General features: G+C 44.2%; 1 protein-coding gene across 1 annotated transcript in view; it reads right to left on the bottom strand.

Moving 5' to 3' along the window:
• The window catches only part of scfd2 (sec1 family domain containing 2), a 93,491-nt gene that overhangs the window by 76,204 nt on the left and 3,213 nt on the right, over positions 1–14,074 (bottom strand). The window contains exons 3-4 of the mRNA XM_030050169.1: positions 6,801–6,928; positions 965–1,140 (exon numbers count right to left, since the gene is read on the bottom strand). Of these exons, the coding sequence (XP_029906029.1) occupies positions 965–1,140; positions 6,801–6,928 (304 nt within the window). The remainder of the gene's footprint in view (positions 1–964; positions 1,141–6,800; positions 6,929–14,074) is intronic.

Below are 14,074 nucleotides of genomic sequence, written 5' to 3'. Positions count from 1 at the left end.
CCGCTGCTTGCTTTACAGCTTCAGGAATATAAAGAGACTCCATGAAAATAGCAAGGTAAGAGGAGGAGGAAATGGTTTTAGTATTAGTTAGCTTACACAGACTATAGCCTGGCGCCTTTCAGCTCGGCGCTCCATGTGAGACAGTTTCCAAAATATTGGTAGTATGGCTGCAAAAGTGTGAGGAGAACAAGTGGTGAGGCTGGTCTGGCATTTGACTTACTCAAACTATCTGTCTCATCCCCTCTGCCTCTCCCTTTTTCACTCTCTCTGTCTAGCCTGCCCTCTGACCCTGCCACAGTCTGCACACGTGCACATCCGCCTCTGTCCGCCCCCATAAACTAGACCTCTTCCTCCTGTGGATTCAACAGTCTCTAAACAACATACTGAAAATCTGGCATTTTGCTGTGTTTACTGGATCCAAATGTTTTCCCCACAAACACAACTGACCTTGTTTTTGAGCTACAGGAATCCGTGTTTTTTCCTCTCTCTGTTTGGTACAACATTCTGATCACCATCCAAGACACCCGCCCAACCCACTTACCTGCAGAGAATTAGCCATTCAGTATGCACTGACCAGAGTACAAGATGTGAGATTTAACCAGCAACTCTGCTAATGTTTCTTTTTTTGTACAAAATTAACATGAAATAATTTGGGGATTTCATTAAAAAACAACATACTTGCATTTTGGAAATTAATGTCATTCAATGAATATTCAACAAATGCAGCAAATGCACCAAATGTTTTTTTTTTTTTTTTTTTTTTTTTAGTTTTGTAAATAAAGGGTTAAAAACGCAAATAACTTCAATCACATTTAGTCAGTGACCATGCATTTCAAGCATCCATTTTCTCATAGCGAGAATTACATTCATGAATGGTGAATATCCCCTTTTGGGACGGAGGCTTTCCAGTTGTCATCGCCTACAACACATATGGACAAGAGGTTTGTGTGAAGTGTGTCTGTACCTGCAGCAGCAGCCTCTCAAAGGCCAGACAGGCGTCCCAGCGGGGCAGGCCGGTGTGGCGGAGGGTCTGGGCAGTGGCCAGGGCCAGCTGGAGAACCCCACAGTGACTCTCTAGCGCCCCCCAACTGCTCCGGAACAGCTGCACATAGGAGCACAGCTGCTCAGGGGTCACCCGGCCTGAGAGGAGGGAGGAAGATACAGTTATCAACTGGGGCGAAACCTAGATCCGACACAAATTCATTAATCACTGCTTGCTATGTTTGGGCATATACATTTCAGACCTGACGGCCCAGTGGCAGTGTCTATTACTAGCCATTGAAAATCTACATGGTAGAGCATGCACCCCCGCAGACAGCTATTACGATGGGAAGAGCAATGTGTGGAAACAGAATAAACAGGCACCTATTCCAAAGCATAACAGCCTCTTTAATAACTATCACAATCAGTTCAGGGCAGAGGGGAGTGAGTGATACCATAGCAGACCATAATATTATCTTAATGAGAAAACTCCACGGGCTGTGTCACGCAGAGGTGCGTGCACGCGTGCGTGTGTGTGTGTGTGTGTGTGTGTGTGTGTGTGTGTGTGTGAAAAAGAGAGACTGTATTTAAGAGTGCCAGGCAGTCAGAAAAGGAATAATCTCCATACTTGAAAGGCTCAGATGGAATTTTCCTGTCAAAGTTTTAAATGAAATGTTTTGTATGAGTCATGATGTGTTGCTGAACTCTACTGTGTGTGTGTGTGTGTGTGTGTGTGTGTGTGCGTGTTTGAGTGCACACATACATGTAGTAGTGTGGCAGCAGAAGTGATAACAGTCCCTGAGAGCCTGTCTTGAGTGTGACTAATAAGTGTGAATCAGAGGTTTTCTCTGATTATTTACAGAGGCAGCGGAGAGAAGCTGCCCCCATCGCAAGGAAGATTCACAGAGACACAGGAAAAGTGGGGTAAGGGGGCTGGGAGCTGGGGGGGTGTGCAGGGTGGCCTGGAGGTATGAGGGGCTGAGTCGGCCCGAGGCCGGGGGAGAGAAGGGGCACACATTAGCTCCCCATAAAGCCTACTTCTTCATGTTGATGTTCTGAACCAGCACCAGATGTGGGAGTATTTCCTGTTGGACTACATGGCCAATGTTTTCTTTAGCAGGGCCAAACAGATGACTAGAGGGGAAACAGACAGGCAGAATGAAAAAGTGGAATAGAAGGCTTCAGAACGCTAAACACAATATGGAGTGGTTGTTGCACTTACTGATGTAAAGACAACACCTTTTTTTTTAACAACAGTGTCAAATCCGGATGAAAAAATGTATGGTTGTGAAATGTTTTCAAGAGGAATATTGGAGGGAATCAACCGAGGAATGTTACTTGCTTTTCTGGCAAATGATAAGTAAACCTGACAGCACAAAGGACTTTTGCAAGACAGCCTGTTGGGAAACATGCTTTTCAGGAGCCTGTGCGCTGTGTGGTATTCCTGGGCAAAATGTAGCTTGTGTCTACAAAAGCAAAATGAAATCAAGTTTTTTTTCCTCGCTGAAATTAAAGTATTTTTTTCTCGCTGAAATTAAAGTATTATTGAGGAATAAACCTCTGTCCAGAAATATTCTAGATCCTGAAAAGCTCTATTGTGAGCATATCCAGCCATAAAAAGCCTGGCAGCATAACCAAGGTTCACTAAGCTTGATGTGCCAACCATAATTCAGCTCAGAACCAGGAAATACGTCCAAGGCAAGTGCCAAACATAATTTCACCCTAGAATAGGCAACTGAGAATGGTACAGTGTTGGCCAAACATAATCAGACCTTAAAGCGAGGTCAGACCATATGAGACAGAGCGAGAAAATGCATGACATAGGGAAAAAGACCATAAGAAGACCATAAAAGAAGAAAATAAAGCAACGCAACAGCCTGTTTTCCATTACACAATCAAACAATCCTGGCAAAGGTTTAGTCCTTATCTGTGTCGCTAAACTTCCCTCAAAACAATTCTGTATTCTGAAGGCATCTTGCTGCCAGATGCAGCAGGAATCTGAGAGAGATGATCGCTCTAAATGAGCTATGGTTTCAAACTAGGGTGTCTCTGCGGTGAAATCATTATTGGAAAGGTTCTAACTCCCCATCCCAAGTAACAAAGAGTGTAAATCTCTGAAGATACATGTTTCTAAATTATTTTTTCCATGTCAGTTTCATCATTTAATTTAATCAACTTATTTAATCCAATAGTCAAGAAACTGACTATGTTGTAAAGTTAATTGTACACCCAAATCCATGCTTTACTCATTTAGCATTTCAACAGACAAAATTAAATTTCTGGTTTTTGAAAATGTGGAGGATCATGCTGAAATGTTTTAATTTCTCATGCTCTCTTATGTATTTTTCTGCCTCTAAACCATATTTCAGACCCCCTAAATGTAAGAGGGGAACCTTGAGGTTCCCAAAACCCAAAGCGGCTGCTACCTGCTGTGTCACACAATACATCTACTATGCTCTTCAGTTTGAGCAAAATATGGAGTGAATTCAGTTGTAACTATGTCCATTTTTGGTTGGTCTTCAAAGGGATTTCTAAGGGACAGATTGGGTAAAAACTATTGCAGTAAAACAAAAACTATTAGAATTAACAGCTTCCCGTGTTCTTTACTTTTGGGGTTTATACTGTACTATATGCCAGGATTTTTTTTTCTCAGTCGAGGATATTACCTGAAATGGTAAAGGAACTTTAACATTTTGAGCACTTTAAAGTTCTTCTTGGTCCATTTATTGCAGAGACAGCTATAAAACAAATCACGCTTTCAGTCTCATGCTATAAACATTGTGAGTTGCTGCCCATTTTGACCTGATGTGGAGAAGTGGTAATTGAGGCTCAGCCATGATAAAAGTCCTGAACAATGCAGCGAGGGCAGGGGCCAAGCATGATTTAGTCGTGTTACTGGACAGAGAGGATGACTTGCATTCTGGGTGCTCGGGGTGATTCGGAGGCTAAGTGATGTCTGATGTCAGAGTGGAGCTGAGCGGTGGCCCTGCTTCAGCAGCTGGACAGCCTCATAAGTATTTCTGCATGTATGGGGGACACAGGAAGGCGCAGAGACTTTTATTTATGCACTCCAAGTAGAGGAAAGTCCTGGAACTTTTATTTATGGAGGCATCACGGGGCCTCTTCCAGAACTGTACTGTACGGGAGGTGGGGGGATTGGGTGTGCAGGCAGCAACACTGCAACACACAACACACACACAGCGCAGCCTCTGTTCTGGATGTGTGTGTTCATCACAAAGAAAAAGAGAAAGAAAGAAAACGTGTACTCGTGTGGCCTGTTTGAGATTGCGTATTTATTGCTTGTGCTTCCTCTGCGTGTGTTTTGAAAGATTCTTCTGGCATAACTGAGACACATCTGGCTGGGAGAGCGGGGAAGGTTGTTATTTGACTGTTGATCACTGTGACTGCAGCTCAGGGAAAGAATACTGCGGTTTGATATTGAAATAAATTGTGATACACCATGATTTATGCTTCCATTTCCATTTCATTTGCTTGCAGTAAAAAGCTGGGATAACATCTTTAAAGGCCAAAAAATTGTAAGTGCACATCTACTCAAATTATAATCATGGGTTAGGGTTAGGAATGAACCAATTATCTGATGAAATTCAGGGCATTTCAATCACACTTTTAGGACACTGTTTGCAATTTATGAATTTTAAAGTGTGTGGCACTGAAATTGAGATGATAAAAAAAAAATCAATACTTTGATCATGTATAATGATATTATACTATTTCATTTCAGCCCCAACCTCTTCAAATGATGAATGCAGTTAAAAGCCCAGAAAGCTTTATGGCAAGAAAGCACATAATACTAATGTGACAGAGCCTGTCAACACATTACACTTCCTCTGCAGTATGAACACAAATGATACATATATATGCTGTACATCCTTGTGGGATACACAAAGACACACACACACACACACACACACACACACACACACACACACACACACACACACAGAAGCTGATAAACATGCATTTACTGGCGCTAAAACTAAAGCTGTCCACGTAATTCACTGCTAAGAGTTAAAATGCAAAAAATACTGGAGTCCCCCTGTCTCTGACACACACGTCCCTGCACATCCATACACACACACACACACACACAGGGAATTTCATCATCCAATTGTGCCATGAGAAACCTGACGGGTCATGCTCGGGCTCTGAGAAATGGATTATATCCTGTCTCTCTCTCTGTGGATGATTTTATCCTCTTGAGATGAAAACAAGCCAAGTTGGACAGGACTATATGTGAAAGTGTAGGTTCTGCAATGTATTGATACGGTTTTGTTTTTTTTAAATACATTTTCTACTAATCTGCATAACCCTAGGGGAGCGATAACACACTATAATATAAATTGAAAAATTATACTTTACATGAGAGTCAGTGGTCGCTGAGGGAAGAGTTAGGCATTAATTGTAAGCTCTTTGCTTCATGCGATATTAGCAGAGCATGATGAATGGGGGACTCTGCTGGTGGTAGGATGGGAACTGTGTGGGGGCGGGATGGGTGTTTGGAGGGCTAACGGGGGTTTTTTTGGTTCTCTGCCAGTGGGGTATAAAGGTCCAGTGTGCGAGGCATTTGGCAGTGCCCCGTCTCTCCCTCCTTTTCTCTCTCTCTCTCTCTCTCTCTCTCTCTCTGTCTCTAGCTGCATGAGCCCTAAGTCAACAGGCTGTCAGTCAGCGAGTGAGAACAGCTTAGTGCTATACCTACTCCACACTTTCTCCCTTTTACTCTTTCCCAACATCTTTTGTTCAGTTACTCTGGATCCTCCCCCAAAACTCTCACCTCACACTCACTCTCTCTTTCTCCAGCTCTATCTTTCGTTCAAGTGGTGCATTTGGATAAATCAATCCAGAAAATAGTAGCCACCCAAGATTAGAAGGAGAAAAAACACTGCTCTTTGACACAGATGTGTGAGAAGAAACCACCAGAGCAGCATATGTGTGAGTATGCAGATGCCTGACAGTGTGTGTGTGTGTGTGTGTGTGTGTGTGTGTGTGTGTGTGTGTGAGAGAGAGAGAGAGTGTGTGTGTGTGTGACCCCTTCCAAAACATTACAACCTGGTTGTTACGAGAGACAAGACCTTCCTTACGTCTGAGATTATAGGAGCTAAGAGACCACATGGCCCCTCCCTTCACCTCCCTGCACCTCCCCTCTTGCCAGATGCTAACCTGGATATTAGCTCTCTCTCTGTTTGTGTGTGAGCATATGTGTGTGTGTGAGTGTGTGCAGTATATGCAAGACCGGTCATCCATGTACCTATGAATCACAAAGTACAGTAAAGGTGAAGGAGTGTGAGTGTACTGCATGCTTGTGCACGCAATTGTGTTATCTCTGAGTGCCAACACATATTTTTACCCTTTGGTTAAGCCTCCTTTGCTTCATTAACAAACAACAAACGTTTTCAAGTGTGTGTGTGTGTGTGTGTGTGTGTGTGTGTGTGTGTGTGTGTGTCAGAGAGCCAACATGTGGTTCACATTTCCTTTGTGGCCACATGGGCAAATACACAGTGAGGCAGAGACCATGGATCTCAGTAGGAGGCGCTATGTTTCTTCAGTAAAACACTGGTTTAGCGCCACACTTTTCTCATATAGTCTTTTGTAAATACCTATAAATACTATTCTGTTTTGATGTTATTATTCATCAGTGTGCCCATTCTTTATCCCTCTATCGCTTTTCTTTTCTTTTTTCTGTATTTTGCATTGATGTGTGTTTTCTCTGACAGTAAGAAGCAAGACACGTGTATGTTGTGGATGTAAGAGGTTAGATAAAAGGCCAGATCCACGGGTGGTGTGGTGGAGGCAGCTCTTACCCATGCTCATCTTGATTGGCAGGTTCTCCTTGCTGGCTGCTTCTACTAGTTGCCTCCGCACCTCCATCACCCCCTCCTTCTGCTTGCTGGTCAGCATGGTCTCCCACAGTGACCGAGCTGTGGATGACCTGATAGGTAAAGCAGTTGAGAAGGTCAGTCGTGTCATGAGGGGGAAAAACAAACCCGCTGCAGTAAGGGGAGTACAGTGACTTGCTGTACAAGCCAGTGTTGTTAATCTGTTTGCTAGTGTTTGTTCAGTGTGTGTGTGTGTGTGTGTGCCTAACATGGACGTGATTGAGTGCTCGTCTTGGGGGCAGAGGGCCTGCTGGTTAGAGCGTGTTGCCTCCCCTGTGGGGCCTCTCACAGGAAAAAGCAGAAATTAGCGCAGGGGAACATCAGGAACTTTCTCAATCTACCTTAAACGCCTGTGTGTGAACATTCCTCTGGACTGATCAGTGTTTTCCTTACATCAGCGTCGCTGTAATAGAGCCTGGAGACCAATGCAACAGAGTCTTCTCTCGATACCATCTCAGGGCCCAGAATAACAGTCTCAGTCCCTCTCCTCATTATCCACTAGGTTACGAAACACACTGATCCACATCTCTAATGGGAGACTGAGGAAGACACATGTGTGTAAGGCTATTACCATCTGCCATCAGCAGTGAGAACAGCTTCTCCCCAACGGAGCCTTTCCCCAAAGAATCAAAGAGTGTCACTGAGGCGGTTTCATCATTGTTAGCCTCACAGTGACTTGCAGTCTTATAAAAAAGCATTCCGCATCTGAACTCAAGCAACGCTCATATGTCATATCTCTGCCTTCCTCAGTCACCACTCAGATATTGCACCCCGTTAAAAGGCGCTGATGCTTAGATGGTTGGATAAAGGGGTATCAAGTGCCTGCATCTCTGTCTGTGCCTCAGACTGCCAGACTGACATGTGGACACACTCCTGATCTTCTCCGTACACTCAGGGCAGAACGGGATCTGCGGAGAGACAGACAAAGAAAAGGAAAGAAAAGGGGCAAAAGACAGAGAGCGGGAGCGGGAGAGAGGGAGGAGGGAGGAGGGGGTTTGCTGACAATTCCACTGTTTTTCTTTTTTCGTCTTTTTTTCTTCTCTCTCCTTCTCTCTCTCTCTCTCCTTCTCCCTCTCTTTCTAACTGCTGCCATGTGTTTAATATCAGATGTAATCTGTTCCAGACCTTGTGCCGGGGCTGGATGGGGAGGAGAGGGGCTCACATTGGGACGCCCGCCATCTTCACACTAGAACCAGACACAAAGACCAGCAAACGCGACTGAGTCCAGGACAATGGTTTAGCGCAGGGACCGTTACGGTAAAGGATAACGAAAATGAAGCCTTTTTAGCCACTGCCAGACAAACTATTTTTTTTTCATGTGCAATTAATATATGAACAGGAGGAGCTGGACTCCAACAACTAGGCAACAGGTATGGGAGCCTAACTGGTGCCATTTATGTAAAGCACTTCTCCGACTCCTTCGGGCAGATATCCACCACGGATATTGCAATATGACAGAGCAATGAATCTTCTAAAATTACGCAAGTTGTAAAGTCACACATTGTTGGCGTGGCTAAAATACCAAAACTGTGACTTGACCAGGCCATATGTGTGTACGAGCAACATGTCAGTGTGCACACATCTGTATGTGTATATGTTTGCACAAGCCCATAAGGCTGTACGTCCGTGTGTGTTCCAGAAAGGCGGAGGGCCTTGGTAGAGTGTGGGTGAAATATGGTTCTAATTTGGCCCATTGCCTACCCAGCCCCCCGCTGGCCCTCTCCCCTGATGCTTTCCCTACGGGCCATTTGGTCAGACGAGGGCGGGGGTTAGAACTCGGCTGAGGGGTGAGGGGTGAGGTTTATACTGGCAGGGTGTGAGACAGGCTCCATAACCAGCCAGGGGCCTTGTTGAGTAACTACTCTACTATGGAAGAGGGGGCTGGGACTGGGGGGCGCGTGTTTGGCCATCTGCATGTGTGTGTATATCTGTGTGTGTGTGTACAAAGACCAGTGTGGCTCTCCCTGCTGCTGAAAAGGATGCTTATCTGTCAACTGAAGGGGGCACTCTTGCACTTGTCTTGTGCAGACCGTAGTGAATACCCTCTCTGGGTTACTTGGACAAGCTGCGTGGGTGTGTTTTCATGAGTGTGGGCGTGTGTGCTTATGTGCCCCAGCTAAATTCCACCAGATGTGTAATGAAAGTTATACCATTAAGAGGTAGTTAAGCATCAAATGCTTGAACACAAGGAAAAGATGTCTGTGCAAGTCAAAGAATGAACACGTACGCACCCATTAGACTGCTGTAATACCTCTGACTGTCTCCCTTTCGTTAATGACTGTGGGGGTGGGGGTGAGGAGGGGGGGGAGGGTTATTCCTGGAACTGTGTGATGCAGCAGAAAAGAATGGTTCTAACGGTTCTGACTCAAGATTTCTTCAACTTATCCCTCACACTGTGCCCCCCCTCACCATTTGGTCAAACACACACACGCATGTGCTTGTACGCACGTAATTTTATTTCATTGTTTATTTCTTTACACTCACTCAAGCAAAAAGAGGTAGCATGCCCCCCAGGATTCAATATTCATGACGTGACTCAGAACTGAGTCATAATGGAGACCTAAGATCTTAATTTCTTCACAGGCCTTTTTGGTTTGTCTGTGTATACTTCTACAAGCGATAGTAATACATGCGTTTGCTCCAGATGTGAGCAACAGGACAGTTTTGCAATCAACTGAATCTAAAATCAGGCTGTAATTCAAGGTATTTCTCAATGCAGGTGACTGGGATGATTTTGTCTTATTTCCTAATAGGCCAACATGCCAAAAACACGCAAACTAATAAGTTTGTTTATCAGAGTGGGTCACATTCCTTAGGAACTGTGTTTAATGGGGAGCAAAACACTGTTGGTTTCCTGTAAACATCCCCATGTACCTCAGGACATGTCATGAGAGGGAGAGAAATGGCTGGACCAAAAGCAGACCTGGCTTTAGCAGGTCTGTGTGTCCTGGCAATGGAGACAAGTGACCTGGCAGATTTATAGAGAGAAACAAAGGGAGAGAGTGCCGGAAGAGGGGGGGAAAGAGGAGGTGAGATAAAGAGGATGGTAAAATGTGAGAGAAGGTGGGACGTGGAGGGATTTGGACAAGAGGGGGGTTGCTGCACAAGTCTCTTCCTCCCTTCATGTGTCCTGCCTGGTTTACCACTTCAAATAGAAGCTGGCAGCAGGGGCGCTTTGAAGGAAGGGTGCCAGAGGAGGGGAGGATGAAAAGTGCCATCTTTTGGGGGTTTATTGCTTTATCATCTCATTATGAATGAAGTGTGTGTGTGTGTGTGTGTGTGTGTGTGTGTGTGTGTGTCTGTGTGTCTACACATACATGCATACACACACACACACAGATATGTGTGTATTTTGGTCTGTTTTTATTTTGAGAAAATCCCATGCAGTCGTGTCCGAGTTGAAAGTGTGTTTTGAAGCAAACATCAAATGACAGGGCGGAATGAGATGCTTTTAAGACAGCAGAGCAGACAGGTTTTGCTATCTCAGACTCAAAAACACACTGAAGGGAGCAGGGAGTGTGAGCTATTCAGGTGCAAGTAATCTACTTGACAATGAGATGCCCTCTACGCTGGAAGATGCTGGAGAATCAGGGTGAGGCGAAAACAGCCTATTGCAGATCAAAGCCACAACTGGCCACAACATTTGAGCGGAGCCAAGAGACACAGTGTAGGAAACACTGTGTCTCTTGGCTCCATTGTGAGACACAATGTTTCCTTCAGAGGAATGAGTCTACTAATGTGACATATCCTGTTATTTTCTATTATTTATCATTAGCACCAAAACTTCAAAACCCATCATCTATATTTCTGAGGATAATAACTGTAGTACTTACCAATGACAATGTGATAAATTATTGGATAAAGTCCACCAAACTACCTGGCACAGCCAACTGAAAGGTAATTTTGGTTGTTGATTGGTCTTCGGATGGCTTCCAAATTAATTCCGGGTTATTTTTTTATTGAGTTTGCTCTCTTTACAACAAATCCTACAAGATCAAATTTGGATTGACTTCCACAAAGGAAATGGCAAGTGCACATCAATAATTTCCTTCAGATACAAAGTGATGACTCAAGAGGCGAGTGGGCAGTTTTCCACTTCCTATAAGGGATAACACAAATACACATAAGGATGGCATCTTTTTTCACCTAACACTTACCATCAACTGCGGACCTGCCCATGTTAACAGGCCAACACTGAATCCATTTCAGAATCAAGTGTTCATCAAGATACAATATCAGGAAAACAGTGATTGGCCAGTATTTTGCATACCACTGTTCATAACACTGCTCATGTCCCCACCCAAATAAACTCTCTAACCCTGAAAACATACACTACCCACGGGCCTTTATGGGAAATCCATACAATAAGAAATGGAGACCCATGAGGAGTGAACTCATAGCTTATATATATGTAATTTGAAGGACTTAACTTCATCTCCAACTGCACCATTGTTCATAATTACAAGAAACTCTGTACACCCGCATTTGACAGTCTAAGTTTAGTGCAGCAAAACATTCTGTAGCCTATAGGAATCCGCCACAGTGTAGATGTGGCTAATTTTTAAACACTCGCTTTATTCTCAGTGGGGTAAAAACAGGGTTAGCTGTTCTTGGCTGTCTGTCATTTGCTCACTCCTCTCCAGGCTCTACTATCTCTGCCTCTATTTTCCTTGTTACTGTTCCCATGCAGCCTGCACAGAAATAAGTGAGTTTTTTCCTTTTTTCATGCTCACTTTTCCCATCTGGTACAGAAATAGGTGTTTTTCCTTCTTCTTGGTAGCAGGCATGCAGGGTCTGCAGGCAGGATTTGAGGAGGTGGCAGACTTGCAGTGTTTTCTCATGGCAGGGTGCGGTTGGTTACTCTGCCTGGCTCAAGCTCAGCAGCTCCCGGCGCAGACACACAGCACCTTGGCCACCCGTACTGGGTCCTGCCCACATGCACACACTCCCACCACAGGATGAGGATCCTCGGCAGCCAGATGATGGGGGTGCAGCGTTCAGTCTGAGACACAGGAAAACTTTGTGCCCTCTGCCAATGGGGTTCATATGTCCTTCTCAGGATCAAAGAGCCGTGCAGCCAAGCACAGCAAATTACACAGACTGGACTGGAAGGTACCTGACCACAAACACATACACACACAGACCCTTCCACTGCCACTTTCACTTAACATCATTCTATATGAACTGTACATCCAGGCACTATCTAGTGGTTACCAAATGGACTGTTATACAGTGTGGTGAAAACGAAAACCTGCAGAAGCAACGCGCGTGTGTGCACACATACACACTTGCATGCACACAGTAGCCTATACTTTCTCTCTTGCTGGCATGATTCTTAGAACTACACAGTGAAAGTCAGGGTTTGCGGTGAAAGAAAATTCACACCAGGTTATGAAAGACAATACAACAGTAATTTAAAACTAAGTGTGGGATCTAGCAGGCAGAGCTAGAATAAACAACCACCCATGGAATGTTTTAGACATAGTAATCTATAAAAATATCCTGGAATTACCGAGGGAAATATCATACAAAAGGTCCAAATTATGCCCACACCTAATATTTAAAGGTTTGAGCTGGTCTACACAACAAAACCAACCAAAACACCCTGTGGCCGGGGCTAAAAATAACTCAACAAATCATAGGTGTATAAACATCCAGCTTGGGAGGGAGCTCATTATACACATAATCAAACCTCACAGAGCAAGTGCAGTCTAGTATTTTGCACAATCACATCACAGAAAATGGCTTATGGTAGCATTAGGTTAGATTTGAGTATAAATTAAGTACACAACACACTGTCAAACATATGCACTTGCAGAGCCCAGTTCTGAACATATTTGAGTGATTGACATATAAAGACTGCCTGTAGTGAGCAGTGCACTTCAAGGCAGTGAAATAAAGTGGGAACTCTGTGTGCTTTCCCGCTGTGTCTCGGCAGCACTTCAATCTCCTAAACATCTGTGATAAGAGTCAACTGGGCCATCTGCTCAGAGATAGCACAAGCAATAACACTCCTGCTGATCCTGCTGGCCCAGATCAGACACTTACCCCCTACAAACACAACCCCCACTGCAATTCCTATTATCTTCAGCTACACATCTCAGCCAATGTGTGTGTGTGTCCGTAAACCCACTTGTAAACAATAGCTGAATCTATCATCTCAATGTTCAGAGATCAGGTGTTTGGTAACTGGGTGACCCGGGTGACACGATCATGACGAATGATTGCAGAGAAATGCAAACAGGGGCCTCAACCTAACCCCCAATCCATCCCCTGTCTGTGGCATCAGACATAAAAAATATGTATTGTTGTATCAATGCATTGATTATAAATTCTGCCAATTCAAGGATATCAGTCTGCTAAAAGAAATTTATAGAATGAATCACTCTGAATTTGGCTTGAATAATTATGAAATGCTATCAACTGAATCATTCATGATTCTTTTAAAAAAAATACCTAACTTTGAAGTCATCTAAAAGAATACTGGAAATTGCAACTTTTTGTCAAAAAATTCTTATATCAAATCACCAAACATTAAAACATGAATCATACTGAATCGATGTTTAGCTGAAGATTTGCACTAAAATATGCATCCATGCACAGAGATTAACCAAATGTATTTGTATGAAAGTGACGTTCATAGCCACCAGAGAAAGCTGAGTGCGTTCCCCTTAGCAGGAGACATGCATCTGTGGGTGTACTGTAGGAATTTGCTTGACATGGCCTGCATCTGAGGGTCAGTACAACACGCCCCTGCTGTGCTCACATTATGTGCTGCAGGACACACTGTCGAAACACCACCGACCAGTAAGATCCAGAACCTCCTACCTAGCTCAAAATGGACCTATTGCATTCACTGTGCATGAGTGCATGACAGCCGCGGTCCAAAAAACGGTCTCCTCAGTGAAAGTCTTTTCCACCTGCAACCACATGAAGAGGCAAAGCGAGAGTGGAACACATGATGTAGGACTAATCCCTGCCATATACAACAGCCCCACCGCAGGCGCCGAACACGTGCATCCCCACTGTGAACGCTAAAGGCAAGCTTCACTGAACCCCTGGCACCTACAGTAATGCCAGTCATGTGGTACTGAACCCACTTAATGGGGGATGGCAGTGGGTGGTGATCGTGTGCTTGTCTGTCTGTGTGTGTGTAACTAGGTGAGAGGGGTAAGTGGATTGTAGGTTAGATCAACTTA

Source organism: Myripristis murdjan, chromosome 4 (assembly GCF_902150065.1).
Source record: "Myripristis murdjan chromosome 4, fMyrMur1.1, whole genome shotgun sequence".
NCBI lineage: Eukaryota > Metazoa > Chordata > Actinopteri > Holocentriformes > Holocentridae > Myripristis > Myripristis murdjan.
The sequence above is the reverse complement of the archived record's forward strand: the minus strand, read 5'-3'. Positions and strand labels throughout refer to the sequence as shown.